Genomic DNA, 16,290 nt, shown 5'->3' on the forward strand with positions numbered 1-16,290 from the left:
TTGCTTAATTCTAGTTATTTATTTCAGATTTTTTTGTCAGTTGGTTTTTGCAGTAAAATGTATATGCACACAAAATGACATGAGTATTACCAGGTAACATTACACATTTGTGTGAATACTATAGTACTTTACTTTCTTAATGGGACTGTCAGGACATACAGTCATGGAAACAATTATAAGACCAGTTTTCTTCAATTTCTTGTTCATTTTAATGTCTGGTACAACTAAAAGGACATTTATTTGGACACATATAATGATAACAACAAAAATATCTGATACGAGTTTAATTTAAGAGCTGATATCTAGACATTTAACATGGTTTTATTCATAATAACAGAAATCATTTTTAGAAAACCATGGAAACCATAGAAATGGAAGAAATCAAGGGTGGTCTAATGGTCTAAAACTAATCCTGAACTCAACCTTAAAAACTATATATTCACCTTTAACCCCTTTGTCATTCTGCCTGCTTTTATAGAGAATTGGGGGTTGTGGGAAGTGGATCTTTAGGGGGAGATAGCAGGTCAACAGTAAATACCACACAGAAGTGGTGAACATCATCTAAAAGCTGGAACCTTGAGATTAATTTGAGATGCATCCCAACACTGTGTGTCGAGTTGTCCTGGTCATAAATGTCTAATAATAATTATAATAATAAACATTATACAAGGTTTTTCAGTGGTCAAATTCAAGCACTTTAAGGACTTTCCAGGTCCATTTTCCAGCTTTTCCAGGACCTTAAAATGGCTGTAAGTTGCATGTTTTAGATGAGTTCTTACATGCTAAAAGGGGTAATTTCACTCAACCACACAGTTTCATAATCTCAATATTCAATTTAATATTTTTTCATTGAACATGTGGTTATCTATAGTCAGATTTCAAGAGAAATACAGTAAGAAATTCAAGCATTTTCAATCACTTTATCCAAAAATCCTTGAAAATACAACATTAAAATTCAAGCATGTTCAAGGATTTCAAGCACTTGTACGAACCCTGATTATAATAATAATAATTTGATTATTCAATTGATTAAACCTATTAAACAGAGCTTGGCAAAAAGTTAAAATGGGTCAAAATGTGCTCACTCTAAAGGTGTAAACCTGAAATGGGAGAGAAGAGAAACTTTCTGCCCACAGCTTCTCTAAAGACGTCCCTGTTGCTCCGTCAGGACCACCTGTCTGATAAAAAGTTCAGGTTTCTACTTTGCCAGTCATTACTGTCACAGTTTGTCTCTTCCTGCTCTGCAGCTCCTGTTTTGGCAGTTTGATGTAAAGTTTCTGTCAATTTTCAAACAGAGGAAGGGAGAATGAGCAGACAGCAGGCTGAGCAGCCGGCTGATTTAACTAACACACAGGTGAACACAAACAAACAAACAAACAAACAAAACTAAAAGCGGCAATTTGGAGATTTTAGAGAGTTGTCTGGAAACTTTCCTGCTGCCCTGAACTCTGTGTGGAAACTTTTACATCCATTAAAAGTTGAATGTTCCAGTTGAGACAATAACCTTTTAGCAGCCGGGGCCCATTAGTTTGCAGCTAATGGGGGAGTTTTAATGGCCGCCGGAGCTGCGTTAAATAAAAGCCACTTCACTTTGTTCACTGCTTACCACTTCTGAAGGAAAAAGTTACTTTTTCCAATGAAAATGATGTAGAAAAACTCACAACGAAACCAAAGTTTTACACTTTTAACAACCAAAAGTACAGTTTGCTAATCTCAATATTCAATTTTGTATTTTTTTTTTACATTGAACATGTGATTATCTATAGTCTATAGATGGATATAGTTAGATTGCACCAGAAATACAGGAAGAATTTCAAGCATTTTCAAGCACTTTATCCAAAATCCACTAACAGCACTTTTCAAACCTTGAAAATAAATTAAATTCAAGCATTTTTAAGGATTTAAAGCCCCGTATGAACCCTGATTATAATAAGAGAATAAGCTTTTAGCAGCCGGGGCCCATTAGTTTACAGCTAATGGGGGAGTTTTAATGGCAGCCACACTGCAAAAAAAAGAAAAATTGGGTGAACTCAAAATTTCAAGGCAACAAACTTCGGTAAAATTTTAAGTTGGACAATTAAACTAAATATTTTAAGTTTTGTTTTTGAGTTTGCTTAACTCTGAATTCAGATTTTTGTCAACTCAACTGTAAGTTGTACTAACTTATAATTTAACATTGTAATAACTTTTAATCCTTACTTCTGCTAACTTTGCAATGTGCTGAATTGGCACGATTGTAACGCTGCTATGAAATGTCAGCTAATGTTGCGACCACAATTTTGAGTTAGCATTGATACGCTAATGGCTACTCTTGTAGCTGTAACAAGCAGCGCCGCTAGCATCAGTTAGCCGCTAGCATCAGTTAGCCGCTAGCCGCTAGCATCAGTTAGCCGCTAGCATCAATTAGCCGCTAGCTTTCGCTAATGAATTTCACCGTTTTACTCTGCAACCAAATGTCAATTGTTAAAAAGATACACTGTAAAAAATGTCTTTAGATTTTATAGTGAAAAACTGATAAACCATGACAGTAAAAGACGTAAAATGATAAATGAGTTAATTCAGTTTCAGTAACAATGAAACACTGTAAATGTATAAATCAGACAAAACAGGATTTTTTTTACAGTTTTGTTTTTTGAAAAATGCATTATTCCACTGTAAAATACATAATATAATATACTTCACTGTAAAAAATAATGTGTTTAATTTACGGTAAAATACCGGCAGCTTTATTTGCCAGAACTTCACTGTAAAAAATACATTGAGTGGGTTTTCTACTGTAAATTTAAATGTAAATATCAGCAAAAACTGTAATTTAGACTGAAAGGTCCCGTTATTTTTAGGGTAATTGTGTGTTTGTGACATTACGCTGTTTCTCCTTCAATTTTACATGAAGATTTTATATTTTTACAGCAAAAAATGATATGTTTTCTCCAGTTTATTACAGTAAAAGTTAAAGTTTTGCTCTATTACTTGATTTACGGTAATTAAAAGTGTCTAAAACTGTAATTTAGACTGAAAGGTCCTGTTATTTTTAGGGTAACTGTGTCTTTGTGACATCATGGTATTTCTCCTTTAATTTTACATGAAAATGTTATATTTTTACAGCAAAACTATATGTTTTCTCCAGTTTATGACAGCAAATGTAAAAGTTTTGTGCTATTCGTTGATTTTCGGTAATTAAAAGTGTCTAAAACTGTAATTTAGACTGAAAGGTCCCATTTTTTTAGGGTAATTGTGTCATTTTTGATGTAATTTGACTACGTTTTACTGTAATTTCTACAAACATTTTTTAACAGTGCACTTCACTTTGTTAACTGCTTACCACTTCTGAAGGAAAAGTTACTTTTTCCAATGAAAATGATGAATAAAAACTCACCTAAAAACCAAAGTAAAGCAGATAATTACCTTCACCTTAATATTCCAGAGGCTTTAATCTTACTCTGCAACCAAATGTCATTTGTCAAGAAGAAATATTTCTGGTGTGGAGTATCAATTCCAGTCACAACAGTGGCTTTTATGAGCTTTTTCCCCTCTTTCCTGAAATGTAGATCCTGTGGTGATTTCTTACTATGAATAATGAACCCATAAGCACAAAATATCACTGATAAATCTGATTTCCTCTCAGGTGCACGCTGAGGAAATTTCTGGCAATAACGGCTACGTGGAGCTCTCCTTCTGCGCCAAGAAGCTGGATGATAAGGTGAGTTAGCACCAACAGCTTCATGTTCATTAGATCTGCTTTAGTGGCTCCACACAGACAGGAACACCTGATAATCAGCATGCTGAGACGCACAAAGACTCACAAAGACTCACAAAGACTCACAAAGACTCACAAAGACTCACAACGTGTCACTGGCCTCCGAGTTATAAACATTATTATGGTTTTATTTGAAAATCATCACATAACTTCATGTAACAGAGAAACACACATGATAATAACACTTGACATCACATCTTTGTGTCCTTTTTTATCATGATTTTGTCTTTTTTGTCATAATTTGTGTCTTTTGTAATAATTTTGTGTCTTTTTTATCATAATTTTGTCTTTCTTGGGAGAATTTGTGTCTTTTGTCATAATTTTGTCATAATTTGTGTCTTTTTTATCATAATTTTGTCTTTTTGGTCTTAATTTGTGTTTTTTTTCATAATTTGTGTCTTTTGTAATAATTTTGTGTCTTTTTTATCATAATTTTGTCTTTCTTGGGAGAATTTGTGTCTTTTGTCATAATTTTGTCATAATTTGTGTCTTTTTTATCATAATTTTGTCTTTTTGGTCTTAATTTGTGATTTTTTTTCATAATTTGTGTCTTTTTTGTCATAATTTGTGTCATTTTTTATCATAATTTTGTCTTTTTTGTCATAATCTGTGTCTTTTGTCATAATTGTGTGTCCTTTTTGTCATAATTTTGTCATTTTGGTCATAATTTGTCTTTTTTGTCATAATTTCTGTCCTTTTTTATCATAATTTTGTCTTTTTTGTCATAATTTGTCAAAATGCATCACTGGCCTCTATGTTATAAACATTATTATGGTTTTGTTTGAAAATCGTCACATAAATTCATGTAACAGAGAGAAACACACATGATATTAACGCTTGACATCACATCTGTGTGTCCTTTTTGTCATAATTTTGTCATTTTTGTCATAATTTTTTCTTTTTTGTCATAATTTTGTATCTTTTTTGTCATAATTTTTGTCTTTTTTGTCATAAATTGTTTCTTTTTTTGTCATAATTTAGAATTAGATTAGATTTTTATTTGTCATTGCACAGAAATACAACGAAATTCAATGCACTCAGGTACTGGACTCATCAAAAAAGCATAATAAATAGTAAATAGAAAAGATACATTCTCATTCTCTCAGCACTTAGTATATTCATGTAATGTAATTTTGTGTCTTTTTTGTCACAATTTGTGTCTTTTTCGTCATAATTTGTGTCCTTTTTTATCATAATCTGTGTCTTTTTTGTCATAATTTTGTGTCTTTTTTTGTCATAATTTTGTCTTTTTTGTCATAATTTGTCGAAATGCGTCACTGGCCTCCGGGTTATACACATTATTATGGTTTTATTTGAAAATCATCGATACGATCCTCTAACATGAAAAGGTGCAATAGTTATTTGCCAAATTTCAAGTTTCACATGAAATCATTAATCATATTTACACTATTAATATAACATCAGACTGTCTTGAAGAAGATTTTTTTCTAGTGATTGAGACCAGAGTTGTCCTAAAAAGCATTTCTGAGGGAATAAATCAGTGAGAAGATTTCTCATTTTGCACTGAAATGAATGGACTGAAATGCTTTTGCAGCCACACTTAGTGCCCCCTGCTGGAATTTTTGGTAGAATGCAGCTTAAAGCACTTCCTGGTTTGCCTCCTGCTCAGACCAGGAGGTTGCCGCCTGAATAAAACATGTGATTGTGTTGTGAAAAAGGTCTAACAGCCCATAAAAACATGACCGGTCGTCTTTGTTGTATTGAAAAGGAAAAATGACTTATAATAAGAAACAAGAAACACTGGGTTTTACTGTGTAGTTTTGGTGCCTACACCTATAAACTCAAAAGCAAAAAACACAAAACAAACTGAAAACAATCAATCTCTTGGTTGAAAATCCCATGTTTGACCGTTTCCTCCAACACATCCTTCTTGTGTACTTTGTCGCTCTTTATACTAAAATCTCTAAAAGTAGTATCTGTATCTAAAAAGCTCGTTGAATCTGATGTTTTCTGACTTAAATAGCCCATAAAAACATGACTGGTCGTCTTGTTTCACACTCCAGAAACCTAAAAGTCTGAGTGAAACCGTGAATCCTCACGTGTCCCTGTAAGTCTGAGAACATGACCTTAGCTGCTCCTGATCTCCTGCTGTCTCACTGTGCTGAAGGCATATTTCAATCAAAAAGGCAGCGGGAGCTCTCGTCCAGTTACAACTGATGATCTGAAGCCGCTGCGTGTTCCAGCAGCAGGCTGACCTTCATTCAGCTGCAGGAAGAGAAATTAAAATGTTCTGCAGCGTGGACGCACATATAGACGCTTTTAAATCTGACGGAGAGATTCAACCAGAGTCTGTTTCCTTTTACAACAGGGAAATATTCCTCTGCATGTTATATTTACATTATATATCCAGTGGACCACACTGATAAAAAAAGGAGTGTTTAAAAACCAGATCAAACAGTAAATCTGAGGGAAATGATCTTGCTGCATGGACAGATAATTTACCTTGACAAGATTTATTAAATTAAGATTATTAAATCTAGAAATAAGCATGTTGAACACTTGGAATAATAAATTAACTGACACTCCTGTGTGTCCCTGTCTCCTCTCCTGTCTCCTTCATTCCTCTCCTGTGTCCTCTCCTTGTCTCTTCTTCTGTGTCCTTGTGTCCTCTTCAGTCTCCTATCTTCTCTCCTGTTTCCTTGTCTCCTCTCCTGTGTCTCCTTGTGCCCTCTCCTGTCTCCTTGTCTCCTCGTCTCCTCTCCTGTTTCCTTGTGTCCTCTCCTGTCTCCTTGTCTCCCCTCCTGTCGCCTTATCTCCTCTCCTGTCTCCTTGTGTCCTCTTCAGTCTCCTATCTTCTCTCCTGTTTCCTTGTTTCCTCTCCTGTGTCTCCTTGTGCCCTCTCCTGTCTCCTTGTGTCCTCTCCTGTTTCCTTGTGTCCTCTCCTGTCTCCTTGTCTCCTCTCCTGTCTCCTTGTGTCCTCTCCTGTCTCCTTGTCTCCTTGTCTCCTCTCCTGTGTCTCCTTGTGCCCTCTCCTGTCTCCTTGTCTCCACTCCTGTCTCCTTATCTCCTCTCCTGTCTCCTAGTGTCCTCTCCTGTCTCCTTGTCTCCTCTCCTGTGTGTCCTCTCCTGTCTCCTTGTCTCCTCTCCTGTGTGTCTTTGTGTCCTCCTATATCTCCTTATGTCCTCTCCTGTCTCCTTATCTCCTCTCCTGTCTCCTTGTCTCCTCCTGTGTGTCTTTGTGTCCTCCTATATCTCCTATCTCCTCTCCTGTCTCCTTGTCTCCTTGTCTCCTCTCCAGTGTGTCATTGTCTCCTCTCCTGTGTGTCCTCTCCTATCTCCTTGTCTCCTCTCCTGTCTCCTTGTCTTCTCTCCTGTCTCCTTGTCTCCTCTCCAGTGTGTCCTTGTGTCCTCTCCTGTCTTCTTGTGTCCTCTCCTGTCTCCTTCTCTCCTCTCCTGTCTCCTTGTGTCCTCTCCTGTCTCCTCTCCTGTCTCCTTGTCTCCTCTCCTGTAAAACCAGATAAATGATCTAACACTTCTAAATCTAAAAGTTTTTTTTATCTTGGTAAGAACCAAATAATCATCAGGTCACTCTGCTCGGGCCAGTTCATCACTGCTGGCAGCTTTACTTTATCTGGTTTAAGAGTTCATTTATTATTTTAAGCGTACGATTCAACATGTTTATTTCTAGATTTAATAATCTTAATGTAATAAATCTTGTCAAGGTAAATTATCTGTCCATGCAGCAAGATCATTTCCCTCAGATTTACTGTTTGATCTGGTTTTATTCTCGTTTTAACTGGTTTTATTCTGGTTTCATGTGGTTTTATTCTGGTTTTATGTTGTTTTATTCTGGTTTCATGTGGTTTTATTCTGGTTTTATGTTGTTTTAAGAGTTCATTTCTTATTTAAAGTGTTCAACATGCTTATTTCTAGATTTAATAATCTTAATATAATACATCTTGTCAAGGTAAATTATCTGTCCATGCAGCAAGATCATTTCCCTCAGATTTACTGTTTGATCTGGTTTTAGACCTTTAGATTTACTGTTTGATCTGGTTTTAGACCTTTAGATTTACTGTTTGATCTGGTTTTAGACCTTTAGATTTACTGTTTGATCTGGTTTTAGACCTTTAGATTTACTGTTTGATCTGGTTTTAGACCTTTAGATTTACTGTTTGATCTGGTTTTAGACCTTTAGATTTACTGTTTGATCTGGTTTTAGACCTTTAGATTTACTGTTTGATCTGGTTTTAGACCTTTAGATTTACTGTTTGATCTGGTTTTAGACCTTTAGATTTACTGTTTGATCTGGTTTTAGACCTTTAGATTTACTGTTTGATCTGGTTTTAGACCTTTAGATTTACTGTTTGATCTGGTTTTAGACCTTTAGATTTACTGTTTGATCTGGTTTTAGACCTTTAGATTTACTGTTTGATCTGGTTTTAGACCTTTAGATTTACTGTTTGATCTGGTTTTAGACCTTTAGATTTACTGTTTGATCTGGTTTTAGACCTTTAGATTTACTGTTTGATCTGGTTTTAGACCTTTAGATTTACTGTTTGATCTGGTTTTAGACCTTTAGATTTACTGTTTGATCTGGTTTTAAACACCTTTTATCAGTAGTGATGTATTATATGGAGCTCTGTCTTTGTTTAACTGCTGTGATTGTTTCTGTGGCTCATCATGGAGCAGTGATGCTGTGTAATCATGAACCACTGAGGCTCTAAAGTTGATGTTTTCCCTCTGAACAAAGCTTTCAGCAGCGTGTTTGGAGCAGGTTGTGGCTCTGGTGCCAGATATCTAACAGCAGTGTAGAGGAAATGATAGAGTGTGTGTCTGTGTGCAAACACAACTTCACAATAAATCACCAAAACACTCTTTGAGTTTGGTTGTGAGAGCTTCTGTCTGCAGGTTTCTCTGTGTGATCATCTCCTCCAGGCTCCATGTTTAAATTACAAACACTACAAACGCTACAGGCTGAAAGTTTGGGAGCAACTTAACCCTTTAGAGTCTTCGGCTGTTTTATATTTGAATTGAATATTTTTCATTCTGCCACTTACAAAATCTTCACCATGCTGTGGTGTTGGTATCAGGTTTTTCAACAAAATTTCTGAACCTTTATGAGCTGATAATTGTTTTTTCCACTTTGAGTTACTGGATGAACATTTTGAGCCCAAATGACTAAAATAACACACAAAAAGACATGAAATTACTAAAAAAGACAAAAAATGACTAAAATATGACACAAAATGACCAAAAAAGTCTAAAAAAGACTAAAAAAGGCACAAAATGATTAAAAAAAGTCTAAAAAAGGCACAAAATGATTAAAAAAGAAACAAAATGACTAAAAAAGACACAAAATGACTAAGAAAAGACAAAATATATATATATATAATATATATATATTTATTTATATATATAATAATATATATGTATATATATATATATATATATATATATATATATATTTCTTATATTTTATACATCTTTTGATTCACCATGAAGTTAAAAATCTGTTTTATTGTTGGTCTGAACAACAAAAAGACCACAAAGATCTTTATACATTTATATTAATGTAAAGAAAAATCCTTCTAGAAGCTTTTTATCCTTTCATGATCTGTTATTTCCCCCTTTCAGATTTATTATAGATACTAATAAAGTAAAAATGCAACAAAAAAAAAACATTAAAGAGTGTCTGTCAGCAAGAAAATTCATATTTTATATATTTATATTTTTCTTATTATTAGACTACCTCCATAATGTTGTATATGTAACGTCCATATTTTGAGCTGATACCCTTTTATATCTTTATATTTTTATATTTTATATTTATTCTCCTTATTTAAGTGTGTAAATCCCTGTGTTTGGACTGTAGTCTGTTCACAAATGGCAAATAAAAAAACCTTGAACCTTGAACATCTGTGTGTAAGCTTTAGGAACACTATTCTTGATTTATTAATCTATTATTACTATAACACCTTGAATAGTGCAGCTTTAATTAATGCATGTAAACAATAAATGTTGCTGTCATCAGGTCACACAGAGGAACGTTTTAATCTCATGCAACAAAAAAACCTGTTTACATGATTATGTTTGCATGATAATTAGATTTTATCAGCTCTGAGGTGTTTTATACGCTCCTGATCCTCACAGTGCAGATAGTCTGCCACTAATCTGTCAGTTAGATGTTGTTTGGTTGTAATAATTTATCTCCCCGACGACGAGCGAAGCAGCAAACTGCCTCTAATTAGCTGCTTGTCGGCAACCTCGACCTCCAGATCAACAACGAGACGTTTCACCACCGTTACCGTTCAGTTTCTGACATCTGCGTCCGTGCTGCTGATGCCACTGGCTAGCGGTTAGTTAGAGGCACAAAATGACCAAAAAAGACACAAATGACTACAATAAGACACAAAATGACAAAAAAAAAGACATAAACTGACCAAAAAAGACACAAAATGACTAAAAAAAGGCACAAAATGACAAAAAAAGGCACAAAAAGACTAAAAAAGACACAAAATGACTAAAAAAAGACACAAAAAGACTAACAAATGACTAAAAAAAGACTAAAATAAGACACAAAATAACAAAAAAAGACAGAAAATGTCTAAAAGAAAGACACAAAATGACTAAAATAAGACACAAAATGACTAAAAAAGACACAAAATAACAAAAAAAGACAGAAAATGTCTAAAAGAAAGACACAAAATGACTAAAATAAGACACAAAATGACTAAAAAAGACACAAAATAACAAAAAAAAGACAGAAAATGTCTAAAAGAAAGACACAAAATGACTAAAAAAGACACAAAATAACAAAAAAAGACAGAAAATGTCTAAAAGAAAGACACAAAATAACAAAAAAAGACACAAAATGTCTAAAAGAAAGACACAAAATGACTAAAAAAGACACAAAATAACAAAAAAAGACAGAAAATATCTAAAAGAAAGACACAAAATGACTAAAAAAAGACACAAAATGACTAAAAAAGACACAAAATAACAAAAAAAGACAGAAAATGTCCAAAAGAAAGACACAAAATGACTAAAATAAGACACAAAATGACTAAAAAAGACACAAAATAACAAAAAAAGACACAAAATGTCTAAAAGGAAGACACAAAATGACTAAAAAAAGACACAAAATAACAAAAAAAGACAGAAAATGTCTAAAAGAAAGACACAAAATAACAAAAAAAGACAGAAAATGTCTAAAAGAAAGACACAAAATGACTAAAAAAAGACACAAAATCGTTCTGCTCTAATTAGCTGCTTGTCGGCAACCTCGACCTCCAGATCAACAACGAGACGTTTCACCGCCGTTACCGACGGCAACACCGTTCAGTTTCTGACATCTGCGTCCGTGCTGCTGATGCCACTGGCTAGCGGTCGCCATGGCAACACAGAGAGGATGCCATGGCTGCCGTCCCTCAGGAGGAGAAGCTGTATCTGGCTAATGTGGCGGGAAACGCAGCATTAAGTGTCTCATTCTGCACACACACACACACACACACACACACACACACACACACAGTAATCGTTTGTTTTCCTCCCTGAAGAATCAATTGACCTAAATAATCAGCGTTGCTCTCAGACGCCTCTACTTGAGACTCAGGCGATGATGATTTAAGGCGACCGTAAATAACAAAATAATAATAAAAGATGCAGAATCTGAAAACAAAGCAGCGTGGAGCCCTACTGTACATTTACCTCTAAAGTTCTGGCTGTAAACTCCATGAGGCCAGTTTCAGTTTGATGATGATATACCAAGTAAAACTGGAGACAAGCTCAAATAGATTTAGTATCAAATGATAGAACTGGATGGAACCCTCTTATATGGTAGATTTGACTCCTTTGGTCACATTTGACACATTTACAATTCTTTATTGAGCATGATAGTGTTTTGAAAGTTAAAAAAAAGATTCAAAATCACATTTTATGTTGGACTAAAGGACTAAAAATGACACAAAATTACCAAAATAAAGACACAAAATGACCAAAATATAGACACAAAAGACACAAAATGACTGAAAAAATACACAAAATTACCAAAAAAGACACAAAATTACCAAAAAAAGACACAAAATAATGAACAAAGACACAACAACAGACACAAAATGGCCAAAATAAAGACACTAAAGACACAAAATGACTGAAAAAAGACACAAAATGACAAAAAAGACACAAAAAGACACAAAAAAGAGAGAAAATGACCAAAAAAAGACACAAAAAGACTAAAAAAAGAAAATAAATGACCAAAAAAGACACAAAATAATTAAAAAAGACACAACAAAAGACACAAAATGACCAATAAAGACACAGAAGACACAAAATGACTGAAAAAATACACAAAATGACCAAAAACAGACACAAAATGACCAAAAAAAGACACAAAATAATTAACAAAGACACAACGAAAGACACAAAATGGCCAAAATAAAGACACAAAAGACACAAAATGACTGAGAAAAGACACAAAATGACAAAAAAGACAAAAAATGATTAAATAAAGACACAAAATGACCAAAATATAGACACAAAAGACACAAAATGACTGAAAAAATACACAAAATGACCAAAATATAGACACAAAAGACACAAAATGACTGAAAAAAGACACAAAATGACAAAAAAAGACAAAAAAATGACTAAATAAAGACACAAAAAGACACAAAATGACCAGAAAAAGACACAAAAAAGAGACAAAATGACCAAAAAAAGACACAAAATAATTTAAAAAGACACAAAATGACCAAAAAAGACACAAAAAGACACAAAGTGACCAAAAAAAGACACAAAGTGACCAAAAAAAGACACAAAATGACCAAAAAAAAGACACAAAATGACTAAAATTAAAGTCCCAAATATAGCCCCACTAGAATAAAACACAATCACAAGATCACATTTATGTTGGTTTTTCTTTGTTTCTTTTTGGTTCTAAATGTTGATCCAGTAAGTCAGAATAAAAAATCTATTATTATTATTATCAGGTCATATAGGTGAAAAATATACCAACATGGTATTTAAACATGTTTTAAGGTGAATACAGGCAGAATAATGGAAGGAGTCAGACTTTATAGAGTTAATGTTTCTGTAAATAACCAGAATCTGTTTCTCAAACTGAGTTAACGTGAATTCATGATGTTAATAAGTTCTCAGTGGATATTTCAGATGTTGCTCATGTGGAGTAATGGAGTGTAAAAAAAAGAGAAAAGTTTAAATTCCCTGCTAGTGGGCTTCAGATATTGGTTGAAGGAAGCAATAAAGATTTTTCAGCAGAGGGATGGAGGCTGCGAGGGAGGAAATATCAGATCATTAAAGCATTTAGCTGCAGAAAAAGGTCAGTGATTGAATGGAAAACGTAATAACTGGGGAACGGCAGCAGTTAGGAGCTGGAGAAATATTGTCAATCTGCTGGTTTTCTCAATCTTTGCCCTCTTTTCCTGTAAAGAGCGCCATGCTGAGCTGTAGATCTGATGCTGTGACCTTTAATCACAGACATAATTACCTCCGACTGCAATCAGCAGAGATAAATCACTGTCATCAGCATTTATATAAAAAACAACCCACATTAAGATGCATATTGAAAAACTGCAAACAAATCATTTGGCAGTGAAGCTTTTCTGTAATTTTGCCTGTTTGAAGTTCATCACATGTTAATATTTGACTCGTTGGCCTCGGTGTTAAATATGATTTATGTTTCATTTGTTCTCGTTAAATAGATCTTGATAAAAAGATTCAAAATCACATTTTATGTTTATTTTTAAGCCACAAAATGACCAAAAAAGACACGAAGTGACCAAAATAAAGACACAAAAGACACAAAATGACTGAAAAAATACACAAAATGACCAAAAAAGACATAAAATGACCAAAAAAAGACATTAACAAAATAATTAACAAAGACACAACAAAAGACACAAAATGGCCAAAATAAAGACACAAACGACACAAAATGACTGAAAAAAGCCACAAAATACTTAAAAAGGACACAACAAAAGACAAAAAATGACTAAATAAAGACACAAAAAGACACAAAATGACCAAAAAAGAGACAAAATGACCAAAAAAAAAGACACAAAAAGACTAAAAAAGGGCACAAAATAATTAAAAAAGCACAACAAAAGACAAAAAATGACTAAATAAAGATACAAAAAGACACAAAATGACCAAAAAAGACACAAAATGACCAAAAAAAGACACAAAATAATTAACAAAGACACAACAAAAGACACAAAATGACTGAAAAAAGACACAAAATGACAAAAAAAGACAAAAAATGATTAAATAAAGACACAAAAAGACACAAAATGACAAAGATAAAGAAAAAGATAAATCACTGTCAACAGCATTTATATAAAATAACAACCCACATTAAGATGCATATTGAAAAACTGCAAACAAATGATTTCGGAGGAGAAGCTTTTCTGTGATTTTGCCTGTTTGAAGTTCATCACATGTTGATAATATTTGACTCGTTGGCCTCGGTGTTAAATATGATTTATGTTTCATTTGTTCTCGTTAAATAGATCTTGATCATATATAAAAAATAAATTGATCTCAGCGAGACTTCCTGATTTCTCCTCATTTGACTTGAAGTGATTTCAGGAAGAAATCTGACCTGATGTTACCAGAAGAAATACTTCAATATTAGACTTTCTAACGTTTAAAGTCCTGTACATATATACATATATATACACTACTGGTCAAAAGTTTTAGAACACACCAACTTTTCCAGAATTGAATTGAAAATTACGCAGTTTAATGTCTCAGTGTACTCTGAAATTAATGCACATTTGCAACATTCAAAATTCTTTATTGAGCATGATAGTGTTTTGAAAGTAAAAAAAAAATTCAAAATCACATTTTATGTTGGACTAAAGGACTAAAAAAGACACAAAATGACCAAAAAAAGACACAAAATGACAAAAAAAGACATGAAAAGAATTCAAAAATGGACAAAATAGCCCAAGACTCCATAGAGTTAAGTTGTTAACCCATTTCTTGTTCCCTGAAAAAGGCCTACTTGACAATAAAGTTGAATCTCATCTCATCTCATATTTGTTTTTTTATTGTTTTTGTTATTGTCATTATAACTTGTTGATGTTATTCGTATGTTTTTTCTATTATCAGTTTATTACGTTGTTATAACTATGACATTTCAGGTGGAGGCTTTAAATAAATAAGCTCATCTGGGTTTCTGCCTCTCCCTGAACTTTACATTATATGTTATCTTTGTCATTTTATGTTATTATAACTGTGCAAATAAATAAAACTAAAACCTCAGTAAGGACTTCATGCTTTGATTAAGCACTGTAATGTGATTTGTTAATGTAGGAAAAGTAACATAAAACTGTATGAAAGTGTGATTTCAGGAGTCAGACTGATGAAGTCAGTAGTTTTAATCCTGTTGTGTGTTTTTTCTCTGCAGGATCTCTTCAGTAAGTCAGATCCGTTTCTGGAGATCTACCGGATCAACGACGATGAAACGGAGCAGCTGGTTCACAGAACCGAGGTAGATCCTCCTGGTTCCTCTTCAGGTGGATCAGCTGTTCTCTGACGGTTCACCTGTAAACGTGTTGTGTTTCTGCTCTACAGGTGATCAAGAACAACCTGAACCCTGTCTGGGAGCCCTTCAAGGTCTCTCTCATCTCTCTCTGCAGCTGTGACGAGGAGCGCAAGCTCAAGGTAACATCAGCAGGACGTAACAGGGCCAAACTGGGCCAAACAGGGCCAAACAGGGCCAAACAGGACCAAACAGGACGTAACAGGGCCAAACAGGACCAAACAGGACCAAACAGGGACAAACAGGGACAAACAGGGCCGAAAACAGGGACAAACAGGACCAAACAGGACCAAACAGGACGTAACAGGGCCAAACAGGGCCAAACAGGACGTAACAGGGCCAAACAGGGCCAAACAGGACCAAACAGGGCCAAACAGGGCCGAAAACAGGGCCAAACAGGGCCTAACAGGGCCAAACAGGGCCAAACAGGACCAAACAGGGCCGAAAACAGGGACAAACAGGACCAAACAGGACCAAACAGGGCCAAACAGGGCCAAACAGGACCAAACAGAACCAAACAGGGCCAAACAGGGCCGAACAGGGCCGAACAGGGCCGAAAACAGGGACAAACAGGACCAAACAGGGCCAAACAGGGCCAAACAGGGCCAAACAGGACCAAACAGGGCCAAACAGGGCCGAAAACAGGGACAAACAGGACCAAACAGGGCCAAACAGGGCCAAACAGGGCCAAACAGGGCCTAACAGGGCCGAAAACAGGGACAAACAGGACCAAACAGGACCAAACAGGGCCAAACAAGACCAAATAGGGCCAAACAGGACCAAACAGGACCAACAGGGCCAAACAGGACCAAACAGGGCCAAACAGGACCAAACAGGGCCAAACAGGACCAAACAGGACCAAACAGGGCCAAACAGGATGTAACAGGGCCAAACAGGACCAAACAGGGCCAAACAGGGCCAAACAGGACCAAACAGAACCAAACAGGGCCAAACAGGACCAAACAGGGCCGAAAACAGGGCCAAACAGGACCAAACAGGACCAAAC

General features: G+C 34.9%; 1 protein-coding gene across 1 annotated transcript in view; it reads left to right on the forward strand.

Moving 5' to 3' along the window:
- The window catches only part of cpne7 (copine VII), a 99,496-nt gene that overhangs the window by 40,530 nt on the left and 42,676 nt on the right, over window positions 1-16,290 (forward strand). The window contains exons 5-7 of the mRNA XM_059356184.1: window positions 3,626-3,700; window positions 15,150-15,233; window positions 15,317-15,406. Coding sequence (XP_059212167.1) covers window positions 3,626-3,700; window positions 15,150-15,233; window positions 15,317-15,406 — 249 coding nt within the window. The remainder of the gene's footprint in view (window positions 1-3,625; window positions 3,701-15,149; window positions 15,234-15,316; window positions 15,407-16,290) is intronic.

The sequence above is a fragment of the Centropristis striata genome, chromosome 2 (genome assembly GCF_030273125.1).
Source record: "Centropristis striata isolate RG_2023a ecotype Rhode Island chromosome 2, C.striata_1.0, whole genome shotgun sequence".
In the NCBI taxonomy this organism is placed as follows: Eukaryota; Metazoa; Chordata; class Actinopteri; order Perciformes; family Serranidae; genus Centropristis; species Centropristis striata.